General features: G+C 35.9%; 1 protein-coding gene across 1 annotated transcript in view; it reads right to left on the bottom strand.

The window, feature by feature from the left end:
- MICU3 (mitochondrial calcium uptake family, member 3) overlaps window positions 1–14,950 on the bottom strand; it is a gene marked incomplete at its 5' end in the record, with an annotated part of 41,753 nt that overhangs the window by 26,379 nt on the left and 424 nt on the right. The window contains 4 exons of the mRNA XM_010151140.1: window positions 4,531–4,613; window positions 6,035–6,082; window positions 10,315–10,393; window positions 11,284–11,315. Coding sequence (XP_010149442.1) covers window positions 4,531–4,613; window positions 6,035–6,082; window positions 10,315–10,393; window positions 11,284–11,315 — 242 coding nt within the window. The remainder of the gene's footprint in view (window positions 1–4,530; window positions 4,614–6,034; window positions 6,083–10,314; window positions 10,394–11,283; window positions 11,316–14,950) is intronic.

The raw sequence follows: 14,950 nt of genomic DNA, 5'->3' as shown, positions 1-14,950 counted from the left end.
ATCTTTTTTTCATATTGTTAAGTTTCCAACCAGATCAGTCCTTACTCCTGCTGGCACAAGGGAAGGGTGGAAACACCTGGTGGGGGTGAAACATTCCCCTTCAGCAGCAACAAACTACTGCTCAAGAGTCATTTATCAAGTAACATTTTTTTTCAACTCTGTTCAAAGAATACCTTCAGGTCTTGTAAAATACCCCTTTCACAACTTTCTCTACATTAAGAGCTTTAAACATGACTTCTGAGAAAACCTCAAATACAAGATTTAAAACATACAGAGATTATTAAACATATTTATTTTGGGTAACCACAGCCTTCAGACTAAGAAATGGTCTGTACTTATCTTTCTTTGTAAGTATCTGTATTCTTAAAATATTGTTATTTATCAGAATACTCGTTATTTATAGGAATAATCATTCCAAATCATTAGAAAAAAGTGACACCTTGTTTACTCTTTTACAGGAGGCAAAGCAGCATTAACTATGAACCCATCTACATCTCTACCAATGAACTTGTCAAAAACTACACCTGAAAATACTGTGCTGCCACTTGTAGCATTTGCTAATCTCCAAACAGCTGAAAAAAGACTAAACACTGCGGCTGACAAATCCACAATATGGTGTTTTCAGAACGAACATCATGGCATACAGACGGTGGCACCATAAATACTCAGTTGTGGCAGTCGTCTGAAGGACCTGACTCTACCTACCAGAAGTCTGATAAAAACCTGATACTGTAATGACATGCACACAGAGCTCCCCAGGGATCGGAATGTGAAAGATGAAGTGTGCGTGATAAATTCTGCAAGCAAATTTTCCAGATTTAATTTCAGTATTCCATATTTCAGAGAAGGTGGTGACTAAGACAAAGGGATCACCAAACTCTCCTGTAGGGTTACAACCACCTTGAAATACATCAACAGAGTGTTGAGCAATTAAATAGAAAATGCTATTTAATAAATATTTATAAAGAACATTTTAGGAATTTCCAAAATTGACTACTGGAATTGCCTAGAAGGCAAATACAGGCCAGAATATTGTGTGTGTCACTGTATCTATTTTTGAGTACGGGATCGATTTATCGACCTTGATATGTTTTTCCTAAATTTTTGAAAACCTATGGGTACAAATTACTGTAAGCTATGCTGACAAGGAATGAATCATGATAAGAGATTTATCCCGATGGCCTAGAGTATTACACATTTTGCAACCCAAAACTGTGGAAAGAAGAAAGGTAAATGAAGAGAGAGAAGTAGAAAGAAAATACCTTGTCAAAAGTGCAACCCATGAAGCAGGAGAGAAGAGTGGCATTAATTGAAAATTAAAAGAAGATTGGTAAAATGCAATGGATCCTTGGATGTATTCCCCCTGCCACAGAGGCAAAGGGAGAAGGATTCTGTTGCATCCATCATCAAAGCACTTGCTAAACTTCTGGAAATGGATCTTTTGTTCAGAGGGAGTGCTATAGGATACCAGTGAGTAGAAAACTGAATGCAAAAAGGATCTAGGAGTTACTTTCATAGGAACATTGTTTGAAACAGGATAATGAGATTGACTGCTGAAAGCAGCAAAACCAAGATCTCCTGTAACAAGGGAATACAATCCTTCTGTTCCTTGACCTCACCTTTATGACATAAGCGAAGAGGAAAGCACAAACACCATGGAATTAGTTTACAAAAACACTAAAGCTGTTATCAGAAAAACTAAGTATTTTTGAACTCTTCACTACACGTACTCTTTCTGTTTTAGAACCACGTAACGTGATTCCTGCACCAATCTCTTCAGTCTCTATCTGCAAAACCCAATCGTATTAGCTGTAATTCCAGTTTTACAACAACTGACTAATCAATGGAACAATATTCTGCAAATGCTGTATGGCAACACGCACAGCCTCCTGCTTGCGGGCACACAGTCGATGATGCAAGCAAGGTGAGTACAGGTGCCAAACCTATGTTCTAGGGCCTGCTCTATCACAGCTGCAGCATCACTGAATCAACTTCTATTTTCACATTTACACAGACATTATCTATCTACCTACCCACCTATTTTAGTCTTTCTCACTTCAGATCTAGCATTCTGACTTACGGGTTTTGACCTAATTTTTGAAGGGTCACTGACACAGTAATCAAAGAGAGTTAGGGGCAGCTTTAATCTATACAAATTTGTTAAATACAATTATAGGTGAAGAACAGTACATCTAATGTCTGAAAAGTCTCCTTCTTTCTTCTAGCCACTGAGTCTGGTCACAAGAAAAGAGTAAGAAGGAGAAATTTCTATCAGGGATCATGACAGAGAACAAATAAAAAGTAAGACAAACAAATAAAAAGAGGACTATAAAAGCATAGTTATGAAAAGAGATGCAGTATCCATAGCTAAATGTTGTCCTTGTTTCCCACCTTATATACTTAGTTGATTTCATTTTCAGCATCAGTTTCTGAAAGACAAAAACTGCTGCTTCAATTTCCTCCCACTTAGCTGTTGTAATAGAAGCCTTTTTTTTTTTTTTTTAAGTTCTCAGTCTATTCCACCACATGCTGTTTTATGGAATCATGAAAGACTCCTATTTTCTTCTTCTTTTATTTTTTCCTTTGACCATGTTTGCTGGGTTTTTCCCCCTGCCCCAACCAGAGATGGTTGTTAGGAATTACCAAGTATAAGGATGTGTACATTTAATATTAGAATACAAAAAATGATCAGCATGCTATAATTTGCAAGCAGTGACAGCTTCCAAAATAAATGAATCCCATTCTACATAAGCTATGCTACCAGAAAACAAGTCCTAAAGTTCTCAGATCTCACTCATGTGGATGTGTATCACTTCCCTGAAAAGCGAAGGTCAGTGTGTAAGGACAGTTTTCATGTATTCATTTTCTTTAGGTTAGCAGAACTTATCTGAATCAAGCCTTACAACTTGAAAACAATAAAGAAACAGCACACAGGGTATCAGGGTGTCTTCATTTTAAACAAATAGTGGTCTGACACATACATGCATTCCAAGTGTCTGTTTCATTCCATGTATTTTGTTCCATCTTCTTCAGAAAGGAAACAAGTTTTTTCTTAGATGCAATTACTGTATTTATTTATTTATAAACTCAGCTACACAAAAACTGTATGAAGATAAGAATGACATCTTCTGCAAATATCTTTTTACAAAGACCTGAATTCTTACAAATATATTTATGCCGTTAATTGCCTGTACTTGCTCAGTAGACACTAAAGGCCTTGTGCAGTCTTCAGGAAGTTTCTCTAAACCAGTAACCACAAATCTTTAAATGCTAATTTCTAAACAAATGTCAAAAACTATGTTTGCCATAGCTGAGTGTTTCAGTGTAATCCCTGACACCTGCTGCGTATGGACATTACCAATTCAGAAAACTCTGATTTATATTGCCCTAATGATGAGTGGACATTCTTCTGCATTTCATGAGGTTTTTTTAAATGTTCAATTTTTTTACTTCATCACTGACATTTATTTAGAATAGCATTAATTATTCCTTCTATTTCTTTTAAAAGCAGAAAATAAATGACATAGATATAAATCTGAAATAGCCCTCTTGTTCCAAGGCTTTTTAATTTCATGCTTGTCACTGTATGACACATCCTTCTCCTGTACTTAGAGGATCCTAACACCTGAAAACTTATGAAGTACTCCAATTTTAAGACGCAATTATCATGTTTATCTTTATCAAAATCAAGATACAGCAGAAGTTTTAAGATTTTTTTAAAGTTTTTCTCAAGTGCCAAACTCATATTAATGGACAAATCTCAAGATATGTCAAATAAGCTAATTTTTCTTTGAAAGTCTGGGCCTTTTAGAACTGTTTAAATTTCTAACCAGGGAAAAAAACCCAACCCTCTATGCTATAATAATCAGTAAAAAGAATTTACAGAACTGCTTTTTTCAAGCAATAAACTGTAAAGTTCTAGTTTGAAAAATACTGTAATTCAGATTTGTAATGTAACAAAACCTTTGATGCAACAAAACTACTCCAAGTTCTGCATGTCCTTCCAACCGTTCCAAAGCACATGAAAACTGTTTAGCTTAAAGTCAATTTTGCTATCAGGACAGAGAAATCACTGAACCACAACTTAGCAAATTATATCAGTCAGTATTTTCAGGTCGCCTGGGTTTATAGGAATGAATGACAGTGGTCTCCCAGGAAAAGATTGTTTCACAAGTCCCTCCATCAATTAAATAATTCTGCTGACCATTGATACAACAGCATTACTTTAATAGCCTAATTACCTGTGAATATAGTAGCAATTAAAAAGATCCAGGAACAAAACTGAATTAAGCTTCAAAAATCATTATATACAACACACCCAGGCACTGTAATAAATGAGATATCATTGCACTGTAATAAATGAGATATCATTACAATTTACTATTTATATTAAGACAAATAAACAGCTGCATTCAGTGAAGAACAGGTGAGGTTCTCATGAGTATTTATATCATCATGAGTCTCAATACAGAGAGAAAAGATGTATTTCAAGAGTACACCAAAATATTCAAAGACTGAAAAGATACATACCACTAAGAATTCCTTTTTGTCCACCATCTCATTGCCATCGGTATCAAACATGTTGAAAGCAATTCTAAAACCTGCATGTGGCTCTGCCAAAGAAGAAAAAAAAAACAAAAAAAAAACACCCAAACCATTCACTTACTTATTTGCTTGCAAAGAAAGCACATTAAAAACTCTGAGAAATTATCTGGTGTCTGTTCATAGAAACCATATCTTCAACTAATTTAAACTAATATATCTGTGTATCTAGTAAATGCAGATCATAACATCTGTAAAACAATATTATCCATGATATGAAAACAGAAGGCATGCTCCGAATTTCATAGATCAGGGAAAATGGACAGTAGAAATTGAACATAAGATAACCAAGAAAAATATCTCATAGTAATGGCTGGTTGGGTAGTTAAGAGTGTTAATTCATACCCACAGTCCATCTGATGTTAGAAAATAAAATTTCTATGAAAACAGCATTCTAAAAGACATTTTAAGAAGTTATGCAAAAAAAGGTGTAGGAGGCAACTTCCGGCCCGAAAAAACGTGTTCAAAGAGACCCAGGATTTTCTTCTTTACATGCTTAGAGTGATTGAAATATGAAATCAGGTTAGATTTTTAAATTATTTCCAAAACTGTGGACTTTCAAGGTAACTAAGTGAAGATTTAAGGCAATATTTTGGTGAAAGGCAATGATTTGCAATCTGGATGAATTATGGCCAAAATTAGCCCAGATAACAAGAAAAGATGGAAGAATATTCAGCAGTTAGGGATTGTAAAGGTTCAGGGTCAAGTTCCTGCTCTGATTCACCATCAGAGTCCAAATCATGTCTAAAGAAAAATCTGATGAATCCAGTAGAAATTTTTTAATAACATACAGAGGAAACACAGAGACCTCTCAGAACATCAAAACAAAATCTGTATCAGGATCAGTTTACTCTAGCTCTAAGTTCTTCTACTTTGTTTTTATGGGTGGCAGAAGAGTAAGTATTCAATTTTGTTACTGTTTCCTAACATATAAAACAAATTTATTTTAGTTTGACAGATTTTATATTTTATATTCTATCATTGTCTCATCAATGTCACCCATAATGCACTAATAGGTGAAACAAACTAGTAATAAGCTATATTGTTCTCTTCTCCCTATATTCAATATCCTTTATGAACTTCAGTGAATTCATTTAAAAACTCTGTAGGAATTTCAAAGAAGAAAATAAATTTAAGCTTTTAACTGGGGTTTAGCTGAACTGTATGGCTTGACTGTCTCAACAGTCAGTAAAAGGCATTCTAGATACTGAAGCACTTAAATGAAACATAATACAAGACTCCAGTAGGACAGGCGATGTTCAAATAGACATAGAGATGCGTGATACATTTTTTTACAAACTGGGATATGCAGGGGAGGGGAAAAAAAACCCCAAACCCAAAAAAACAGGAGTATTGTAACATACAGATATCTCAGCTCTGAATGTGTTGCTGTAAGGAAATTTTCGGGGTTTTTTCCTGCAAAAATACTTACTTGTTAAAATACATAAGAGGAATAAATACTCTGTGTAAGATATCACACCTGAAGACAAAAAAAAAAAGTTACACCGTATTAGTTTCACCTTGTCTCCACATCATAAACTTGAAAATATTAACTCTATGTATAATCACAGAATCATAGGATGGTTTGGGTTGGAAGGGACCTTAAACACCATCCAGTTCCAACCCCCCTGCCATGGGCAGGGGCACCTTCCACTAGACCAGGTTGCTCAAAGCCTCATCCAGCCTGGCCTTGGACACTTCCAGGGATGGGGCATCCACAACATCTCTGGGCAACCTGTCCCAGTGCCTCACCACGCTCTCCGGGAAGAACTTCTTCCTGATGTCCAATCTAAATGTACCCTCTCAGTTTAAAGCCATTGCCCCTTATCCTGTCACTACAGGCCCTTGTAAGGTGTCCCTCTCCAAGAGGAATTTCTGTACGTGTGCATATGCATAATCATAATTCTGTGCACGGGGCTGTATTCAACCTGGTCAATGAGTCATTTGTCTAAAATATTCATCTATGGGGTGGGCTTTTTTATTTGGGTTTATCAGTATATTAGCGGAGGAACGCATTCAATATGGCAAATAAACAACTACAGTCAGTGGGGAATGGCTCATTAAACCGAAGCTGGATAGATTCTTAGAAACGAACAGAAATTATTTATTTGATTGTCTTTCTGAAAATGCCACCAGTAATTCATGGCAGCACTCTCTAACAGTATAAGAACACTTACTCTGAGAACAGTAACAGTGCTCTCTCCTGATACATGCCGTTTGAATACAGTTCTTGACTTTAATATGTGTTTTGTAAGTGCCCATCCTACATACTAATTGAAAGCTTGGTCTCCTGTTACTTATGAAAGCACACATTTTGGCTTTTGAGTTGTCTTTATATGCACATTTTCATAATAATCACTTGAAATTTATGTTAAAACTCTTACTAACTGAATCTGTAAATTTTGTTGAAAACCATTAGAGACATTTGTATTACCTCTTCTTCCACATTCAGAATATCTGTAACAAATACATTCTAAGCTTTTGATCTTTTGTTAGATGTCAAAAGGCAAACACAGTGTGGAATGGCAGTTCCTTTTCTCTTCAGACGCGATTCAGGCAAAATTTAAATCAGAGCTGAAGTCAATATCCAAAAGCTCTATGGCTTTTTAGCTCTTGGGTGAAGAGATAACCTTGCAGAAGGCCCACAGTACCAATGGAAATAAGCCTCTCACAGTTCAGCAAGAACTGAAAACAATGACTTGCAGCTCCCCCAAAAGCCCTTAACTCTAATAATCTTCAAAGCTGAACTAGCAAAACTCGTTCTTGATGTCTAACCAATTGATTTTGTCTGTTCTCTGAAACCAGAAGTGTTAAGTCAGTCCACAACATCAGACTATTTCAAAAGAGTGAAAAAAAAAGTATTTAGATGCCTGAGAGTAAAGATATCTATCAGCTGGGATTTTCAAAAGTTGCTGGCTGTCTCCTTGGTTCCAGTCCAAGTCAGGTGCAAAAGTTTTTAGAAAAACAGCTACCTCTTTGGATGTTTAAAAGATGTTAAAATATCTTTTAAAATCTGACTTAACTGAAAACATAACAAACTATGTAAACAGTCATCTGAATTTTTTCACTGAAAAACCTGTAAAATTAAAACTCAAAGCACTGTATCATTCATGTGGATTTTACAATTATTTGAACACATTTAACATCATCACTTTCAACACTCCCAAAGTAAGAAACTTTGGCATCTTCTACCAATATTTACAGCACAAAAACTTCTAAATGAATTCTGTCCTGAAATAATACTCAGGAGGGACTTTCTGTCCTCTTGGACTTGTCCAAATATCCAAATGCCTCTCCAAGCCTTTGATTGTACAATTTTCCTCCCTAAAAGCCAATTATCCCGAAAGGAGTGCCTTTAAGAAAATGATGTCTACTATCCTTAAACAAACAAACAAAATAACCAACCACAGACATCTCCACAAATATCACAGAGACTGGAATATAGAGGCAATACAAAAGAAGGACTAACTAAACGGTGTTTGGAATGAAATCACATACCCGAAAGAAGCACTAACCCCCTCAATCTTTACCAGCTGAAACACTGCCCTCCCAACTTCCATTCCATTCATGAAATAGATATATATATAATTTTTTTTCCCCACCTTTGATCCAAGAGCAAATTTAATTCTTCAGAACCAGGATTTCACTACCGCTAATAGATCTAGTTAGGAAGGCTACTAAGTATTTTTACTACCACCTGCTCTTTTCCTCAATTTACACATAGCTCCACGGCAACTATTAACAAAGACTAGGTGCAAGCATTTATGGAAGGCATGCTCTGTGCTTTATCTTCTTGATTTCATACAGCAGCTTGCAGAAATTAGTTTTCAAAGGCCTGCTTGAATCTGTTTGGACAAGCAGCTATCAAGAAATCAGATAACCTCAAGGGTTCACATTCAGTGATGTAAAACATTCTTTAATAGCCAGTCAATAAATGTAAATATGTATTTATGTTTGTTTGATGACACCTTCTTTGTTGTAAAACTGAGGAAGAAGGTGCAATTGTCAAGTAGTCCGTCACAGGTATGAAAAGAGCAATGTGAAATGCCTTGAAAGCATTTTCTCCTTCTGTTTGTACGTGTAGCTGTGGACAGACAGTTCTGGTTGATTGCTCTGAGTGTTACGGGAGAGAGGGTCCGAAATCAGGATTGAACAGAAAGAAAAGCGTACACTAAGAAAGAACAGAGGGATGTCACTCAAGGGTAAAACATAAATAAAAAACTCCATGTTAACTGGCATAAACCTATGTGGCTCACTGATTTAAATGAATCTGTGGCAAAATAAACGGACTTTTACTATCGGCTTCATTTTAAAATGTGCATATTTTAAAGAAAATGAGTAAATCAGTCTTGAAGGAGACCTGAATTCTATTCCTGTTACTAGCTTACTGCACAACCTTATCAGTTAAAAGACCTATCATCTTTTCTTAGATTACCTATAAAATGGGATAACAGAACTCACTTTTTTGTAAAGCATGCTGAAAAGCTATATAAGTGCTAAAGTTTATTACTAATTTTACCAGCTTATTATGCCAGTTTTAATTCCAACAACTTCTCTAGAATTTCACTGGCAGAAAACTGGAGTAAGGTATTGCTGAATCAAGACTACATGTGTTGCCACCAATTTATTTCTGATTTAGTAAGTGACATCCAGGTATGGGTTTTTTTAGACTGACAATGTATTGATTTAACAGAATCTGAAGATGAATTTTTACATAATGAGTATTTCAGAAGACAGCTGTTCTGAAAGCAGCCCAGAGCAAGGAAATACAGTGCAAAGATGTGTCAGTTTCTGGCTTTCTGGAGTTCTGGCTGCAGACTCAGGGGAAAAAAGTGAAAGCCTCCATGCAGTAGATATTTGAGGCTGGAACCCTCCTCTGAGTGTAGGTGCATACTTACTCCTTTAATAAGCTTCAGCTGCATTTGAATTAGATTCATCAGTTATCTGCACACATTTGACTGGAATTTTGTTGTTAGCCTGCTTATTTTAAACATTCATAAAGTGTTTTGATTTTACAGCAAGTACTTGTGGCTGCTTTCAAAAATATTTAAAATGCTCCACCAGACCTCTGCCATTCTGAATGTAAGCAAAGAAATACGTGGATTATTTATCATAAATAGCTTTTAAATGTCTGTATACAAGCCATCATAGTGTCTTTTTTCCCTGTGCTTTTTGAAGTGATAGATCTTATTAAGGGAAAAAAGAAAACAAAGAGGAGACCAGGAGTGTGGCTCCTGGCCCTTCCTTTACCAATAGGGTGAGTTTTAAAAGCTATCAAAGCCCTCGTCTGCAGAATTCAAAGGGATATGCAGCTCTCAAACCTTCTCTATGTTGTGAAGAAAATGCTTATTAAATGATATATGATACCATTATTGTCTTTAAAAATAATCTTATCTTTGAACCTATTAAAAGAGTAAAGAGATATTGTGTCTTTATTAGAATATTCTGTCCATGGTCTATAGATCATTCTTCATCACAACAAACTGAACCTGAAACATTCAAACAAACTACAATACCAATTCACACTTAGAGGCTAGCTGTAAGCTGGCATGATTAAAACACACTAGAGACTAAAGGGAACTTTCCCATGCTGTAAAATGCAGAAAGCAGTTCTGAAGATATGACTCAGATTGACGTACAACATCACTTCAGACACAATAAATTAATACAAGTGATAATTGGTTTCAGGAAAATAAATTCTTATTCCCCCACCTTTCTCATTAAGATTACGGAAAAGTTTGGATGATCCTTTCCAAACTGGTGGTGTCTCCATAAGGATCTGATTCAACTCCTAAAAAATAAGATTTAAAAAAGATAAAAGTATGTATTTAAGTATTTCTAATGCAGCAGTTAACAGATTATGACTCAATGCTAGGAAATCAATATAAAAGACAAGGAACTGCATGCAAACCTTCCAGTTAATTCAACTTCGATTTACCACAATGACTTTGGAAGTACTCAAGCACATATATAAATTTTGCACATATGATTATTCCGAGAATTTCTCATCTGAATGAATACTAAGTGTTTGCAGAGTTGGAGAGAGACATGTAACGTACTTGTTGCTGAAATTACTCACCACTGCCCACATTCACTGAAGCCAAGGATAAGTCCCCCTGGATTTCAGTAAGGATTTCACACAAGCTCCAAGCAACTGTTCTTTTAAAACATTCAACCTGACCTAAAGCAGACTTCACCCAAGAATATCAATGTACTGTACTTAAAATACAGGGATACATACAGATTCTTTCTGCAGTTGTACAAATGAAAAAAAAAAACCCACCACCAAACCAAAAAACCCAAGTAAGAGGCACTTCACCACCACAAAAGGTGGAGAGTGGCATCAGCATTTCAGGCAGCTTTGGATACACCTGTTCCACTTAAGGCACCAAAGAAACTCAGTCAGATATGGGCTGAGGAAGGAACTGACAGAGGCTTGAGAAAGTCAGTAAATCCAACAAAACAAGCACAGCTGCTCAAGTATCTTTGAGATTCTGGATTCAGTTGAGTCTGAAGTGAGAAAAACGAGGAAATCAAAGTGTCTCTCTCTCTTTTTTTTTTTTTTTAAAGTAAAGATTTAAAAACTCCTTTCTTTTTCCTGTGACTCCAAGTTTAGAACATGAAAGAAATAACCATAGATTTTGACATTGTTACCAAGACAGTACAGGAATTGTTACCCACCTGTTTTGAAAGGGATCGCCACCTTTTAGCACCTGCAACGAAAGAAAAAGTTATGAACGTACAAAATTCGGTTATGTCAATCTGGTGTCATAAAAATTAGACTGCATCTATATACTGTGTTTTCCAGCCAAAGAAGAGGTATTTCCCCTACCTCATTAGGCTAATCTTCAACCTGGTTCCAAAAAAACTCTCTTTATGTTATTAAAAACATAATTATATTAATATATACCTAAATTTCTAACTTTAAAGAATCAACACATGTATAGTTTTTAATCTAACTCTGTTTCAGTGAGAGAAAGGACTTTTTACCTCCAAAATACACCACTAATACATGAAAGGGGAAATAGAGGGCATTCATGTTAACCTGTGCTACCAGCCTCCTGAAACGATTATTTAGTAGCAGTAGTTAGTATTACAGTGCAGATTGTGGGGAGACCTGGATTGTGGCCCTTGCTTCAGGGACTACACATACCTTTTAAACCAAATACAGAAAAAAAACCCATTGAAACTACACTGGGTGCTAAGACTCCCTTCAGCCATTCCCAATGATCAGATTCATGCTCACGTCAGGCTCAGTTTTCTGTAAGCAGTTTTAACAGAGGAGCTGAAGAGGGCCTCCAGTGCAGAACTAAAAGTGCTCATTAACACTGAAAACAGCTAATTAAGACTGAGCAGATGCTTTCTTCCTAATGCTTTACAAGACAGACTGGGGGAGCAGAAAAAGATACTTGCATTCAGCAACAGTTTTCATAACCAACCAAGAATTCAAGACTTGAGGTTCATGGCCAAATTCTCAAGCCAAACATTTGCAAACATGGAATATTCAGATAAAGCACTGTGAATATCAGAATTCACAAAGGTACAAAAAGTAGCATAGTATGTGGTCAAAACTGCAACTTTTTGGTTGGTAAATGCTCATTTTTATAGATCAAAACACTCAGTGGTATTAGACATCCCTTCCTCATGATGAACCCCATGCTCTATTAAATTATCGTGATACAGAAGCTACTCAGTATGGTCTTTCATTGGTTCATGGTTAGAAATTCGCTGAAATTTTAGTTTTACATCTTGGTCAAGGTTAGCACCAAAACTGTCCGCAGTCCACTATGGTACAGTTATATCAAGCATATAACATCATAATATGAGCTAACAGATTTTTAAAACTTTCAGTTTAGTTTTTTTAGTCTTGTCTCAAAATATGAGAGAAAATAATAAAAAATAAAATAATCTCATTTGCCATACAAATCCATGTATGTTTATGCCTAGCACAAAAACCTTGGGAAACAAATATATCTAACTGTCCAATCAGATAATTTCCCAGTCTCATGTATTATATATAGCTTTTCTTTATAGACAAGCAAGTGAAGATTTATGTGTATATACATGCTTCTTACAGCTCAGTGTTAGACTAAAATTATAATAATTAGAGCTAATTGGAACAAAATATATTTCCTCTTAATTTGCTTTCTAAATATATAAACGTATATTCAGATGATAAAAATGTTATCAACGGGGCATGACTGTTGAAAATATTGTATTTTCCCAAATGGAAGCCTGCATCATAAAGGCAGCAGCAAGTTAAGTACAGGATTTATTTTATATTTTTTTATATAACAACTGCCTGGAGTCAAAAGTTATATTTTATAAAAGAAAATATTGGAAACTAGTTAGTGTTTGATCAAAAAAGGAAGTGAACACCCTCTTGACTTCTGTAGGGTGTACAAGATCTCCAAAGTAAATCAATCACAATAGACGCATTCACTCCATCACAAATCTTATTCAGGTCTAGTATTATTAGCTTTTCTACAAAGCAGACATAAAGAGCTACTATTATTACTCTTCAAAGGGCATTTTTGCTTTTTGAGAAAACTCAAGACCTTTCTAATCTTCATCCATTAAAAAGCCCAGGTTTATGTTCTTTCTGTTTTCTGCAAAATATAGATGCTCTCGTAAATGGGCCTGAACGGACCCATTTACAAATTGTAACTTATTTACAAAACAATCCAAAAGTACAAAATATGAAGTTTAGAATGTATTAATTTATTCAGAACTACCTTCCATAGAGCAAGACAGAAAATTAAGACTTGCCCAAACAGACAACGTGGTACTTTGACAAAGCTACAGTACAAAGGTTAAAATTAACACAGTCAGAGATGAGAAGGTGGAAGTGATAATACCTGCAGGTCACCCACATCAGCTATTACTTCCCTAATTATCAGCCTCCTGTCCAAGTGTAACAGATGACTTCCACCAGAATGAAGTCATCCCCTTCTACTTAGTTACAGCCTCTTACACCATCCCTTAAAATAATTCTCAGCCATGTAATCTCTGAGACTAGTCTATAACACTGAAGGACATCCAGGTTAGTTCTGCTTTCAGTCTCAGAGGATGCACTCTGAGAGGATTTTGACACAAATCAGGTTTGCTACACTGAACTCAGAAGGGTGCCTGACTTCAACTCCAGTTCTATTCTCCCTCAGCATGAGACGAAGAGAATGTCCTTGTGTGCTTAACCCTTCCTGGTTTGGTTTTTAAAATCTGAATACTTGCTGTGAGAGAGGAAGAAGCATAAATTCCATAAGCATGGAAAAAATTTTAATAGAAAACCACACATACAGTGTGGTCAAACCAGTCAAACTGTCATAAAACGGAGTTAAAACAAAATGTTTAACTCATGTCCAGTACATGGCACAAATGCTTCATGGTGAAACCCAATTCCTCAGTAATTAAAACCCAAGGAAGACTTGGAGATCTGGCAGAGGAAGTAGGTATGAAGTGTTCGTGTGCACTTGTATTAACTTCTGTGATAAGGAATCTGCTTCTCTTTTAACTGCAGAGCAAGAAAAGAGAATGAAGATTTGCTTTCTGCCAAGTTTCAAAGTTTTGCAAATTTTCACCATCTAAGCTCTATCTTGTGTCTTCCCTGTTACAATGAGATTACATCTTTATTCAAGTTATAGAAGTTTTGGTCGGTGATGTGCCACGGCTGAATGTCTTCCTCTTGTTTCATTACCGTTAAGAGAACAAAGGGGGGAAAACCTAACATCTGCACAGAGCTTTCAGCTCTCCTCTGACTGTTTTAAATGTTTTTGACTGTTCTCCATACCAGCTTTGTGGTGTAGACGTTAGCAAGAAAGACCTAAAGGTGAGTTATTATAGATGTCACACCTGAGCAAAGATATTCACTTTCCCCAGAAGTTGTGTGCTGCTACCAACGCACTGCAAGCCTGAGGGCCAGGAAATCAAACTAGATCAGAAATGGATCACCTTACTATTTAGTTACTCTTTGATACTTAAAGCAAAAAATTTTACAATAAGTGAATTAAAGTTGATAGTTTATTTTTCATTAATTTAATTAACACACAGCGCTAACTCTGGCAACTTTTAAGTGTAGAAAGAGGATCCCCTGAGGGACGAAACTCTTAGTTAAAGCATGTTATTTAGAAAGCCATGATATGGTTATAAGATCTCTGTAGCGAAAAAAAATCCCAACACGATAGTAGATGACAATTTAAGATGGCAAAAACTGCAAAACAATGTTATCCTAGATTATTTAGAGAACCCCTATCTTGCCTGCCTATTTACACAGAAACTATACAGAGGAGGAGGTAAGTTTTAGAGCAACACTGGACTACTCAGAAGAAAATGGTAACTGTACTGTGTCCAT

Source organism: Eurypyga helias, unplaced genomic scaffold (assembly GCF_000690775.1).
Source record: "Eurypyga helias isolate BGI_N326 unplaced genomic scaffold, ASM69077v1 scaffold24394, whole genome shotgun sequence".
NCBI lineage: Eukaryota > Metazoa > Chordata > Aves > Eurypygiformes > Eurypygidae > Eurypyga > Eurypyga helias.
This window is presented reverse-complemented; position numbering and strand designations above follow the sequence as displayed.